The sequence below is a fragment of the Phaethon aethereus genome (genome assembly GCF_964289735.1).
Source record: "Phaethon aethereus genome assembly, chromosome: 25".
Taxonomy (NCBI): Eukaryota; Metazoa; Chordata; class Aves; order Phaethontiformes; family Phaethontidae; genus Phaethon; species Phaethon aethereus.
The window spans coordinates 549,671-551,215 of record NC_138601.1 but is presented as its reverse complement, the minus strand read 5'-3'; the positions used below and the strand labels follow the sequence as shown (position 1 = coordinate 551,215).

The 1,545-nt window shown below is 41.5% G+C and overlaps 1 protein-coding gene across 1 annotated transcript; it reads right to left on the bottom strand.

Annotated features, from left to right (window-relative positions):
* Positions 1-341: 341 nt before the first annotated feature.
* On the bottom strand, positions 342-1,273 carry LOC309413384 (olfactory receptor 11A1-like; the record flags this gene model as incomplete). Its single annotated transcript, XM_082010504.1, has 1 exon — positions 342-1,273. The coding sequence occupies exon 1, from the start codon at positions 1,197-1,199 to the stop codon at positions 342-344; it is 858 nt and encodes a 285-aa protein (XP_081866630.1). The 5' UTR covers positions 1,200-1,273.
* Between the last annotated feature and the right edge of the window lie 272 nt (positions 1,274-1,545).

Sequence of the window (1,545 nt, the reverse complement as noted above, 5' to 3'; positions counted from 1 at the left end):
TTCTAGACCAGACAATGAGCATTCCTGAAAGCAATTCTGAAAATCAGGGAGCTTGGAAGTGGATATAAATCCAAACACTTGGCAAGCACTGAAATATTGGAGACAACTATGCTATTTCTCTGCTATAAGGATGATGTGGTTTTTTGTAGAAAAGCTTACACATTAATTAATCCAAGAAAAGAAATTGCCCTCACAGCCCAACAGCTAGGGCACTCAGATGACTCTCTCAGGATGTTGGAAACTTTGTCTCCTTTCCAGGGAAAAAGACTAACTTAGGTTCAGACAAAAAATTGTCATAACGCTGATATTTCAATTTCACTTAATCATTGAGAAGAGCTTGTTCATGCCTTATCGGAAACCCTATATTTGCTCATGGCTGTTCTCAGAGCCTTCTTTATGTTGTTATTTCTTAAGCTGTAGATGAGGGGATTGACCAGTGGTGTCAGAACTGTATAGCAGACAGAGAACACTTTGTGGAGGTCTCTCAATGTGTTTGTTTTTGGTACCAAGTACACAACAATCAGGGTCCCATAGAAAAATGTCACCACAGTGAGGTGGGAAGAACAGGTAGAAAAAGCCTTGTGCCTTCCTGTGGAAGACGGGATCCTGAGGACAGTGTTGCTGATGTACACATAAGATACGAGTGTCAAGAGAAATGGAGGTAGTGTCAAAAGGGAGGCCAAGATGAACGTTACAACCTCAATCCAGCGGGTATCACTGCAGGCAAGCTTTACCACTGGCATGAAGTCACAGAAGAAATGATCAATTTCATTTGGGCCACAGAAAGTTAGCTGTGGCATCAGACAGGTGACTATAGCACTAGCCAACAACCCATTTACCCAAGACCCTCCCGCTAATTGGAGGCAGCACCTGCTGTTCATTATGGTTGTGTAATGCAATGGTTTGCATATCGCAATGTACCGGTCATAAGACATGACAGTCAGGAGACAACATTCTGCACCTGCTAGCCCAGTGAAGAAAAAGTACTGCAGAAAACAACCATTAAGTGAAATAACATATTTGTTTGTTAGGAAACTTGACAGCATTCTGGGCAGGATAGTGGAAGTGTAACAGGTGTCCAAGAATGACAGATTCCCCAGGAAAAAAAACATGGGGTTATGAAGGTGATGATCAGTCACAACCAGCACCATGATCAGGAGGTTCCCTAATACAGTTGTAATGTAGGTCACTAGAAACATCAAGAAGAGGATAAACTGTACTTCTGGAATACTTTGGAAACCGAGGATGATGAATTCCACAACAGCTGTTTCATTCCCCTGCTCTGCTCTTCTCATGACTATAACAGTTACAGTAAAGTCCATGAAAATATTCTGAGATTTTTGAGAAAAGCCTACCAACTTTTAGTGCAGTTATGTTAATTAACAGAAGGAGAGGAATCTTCTATATGAAATTGCCCAGAAAAGTTGCAAATAAAAATCCTGTTTTCCCAAGAGTGTATTTATGCCAGCTAACTTAATGTCTGTGAGGGTCATCTCCATCACCTTACCCATCAGAGTCAATATTCACCCATCCGCCTTCCAGAAG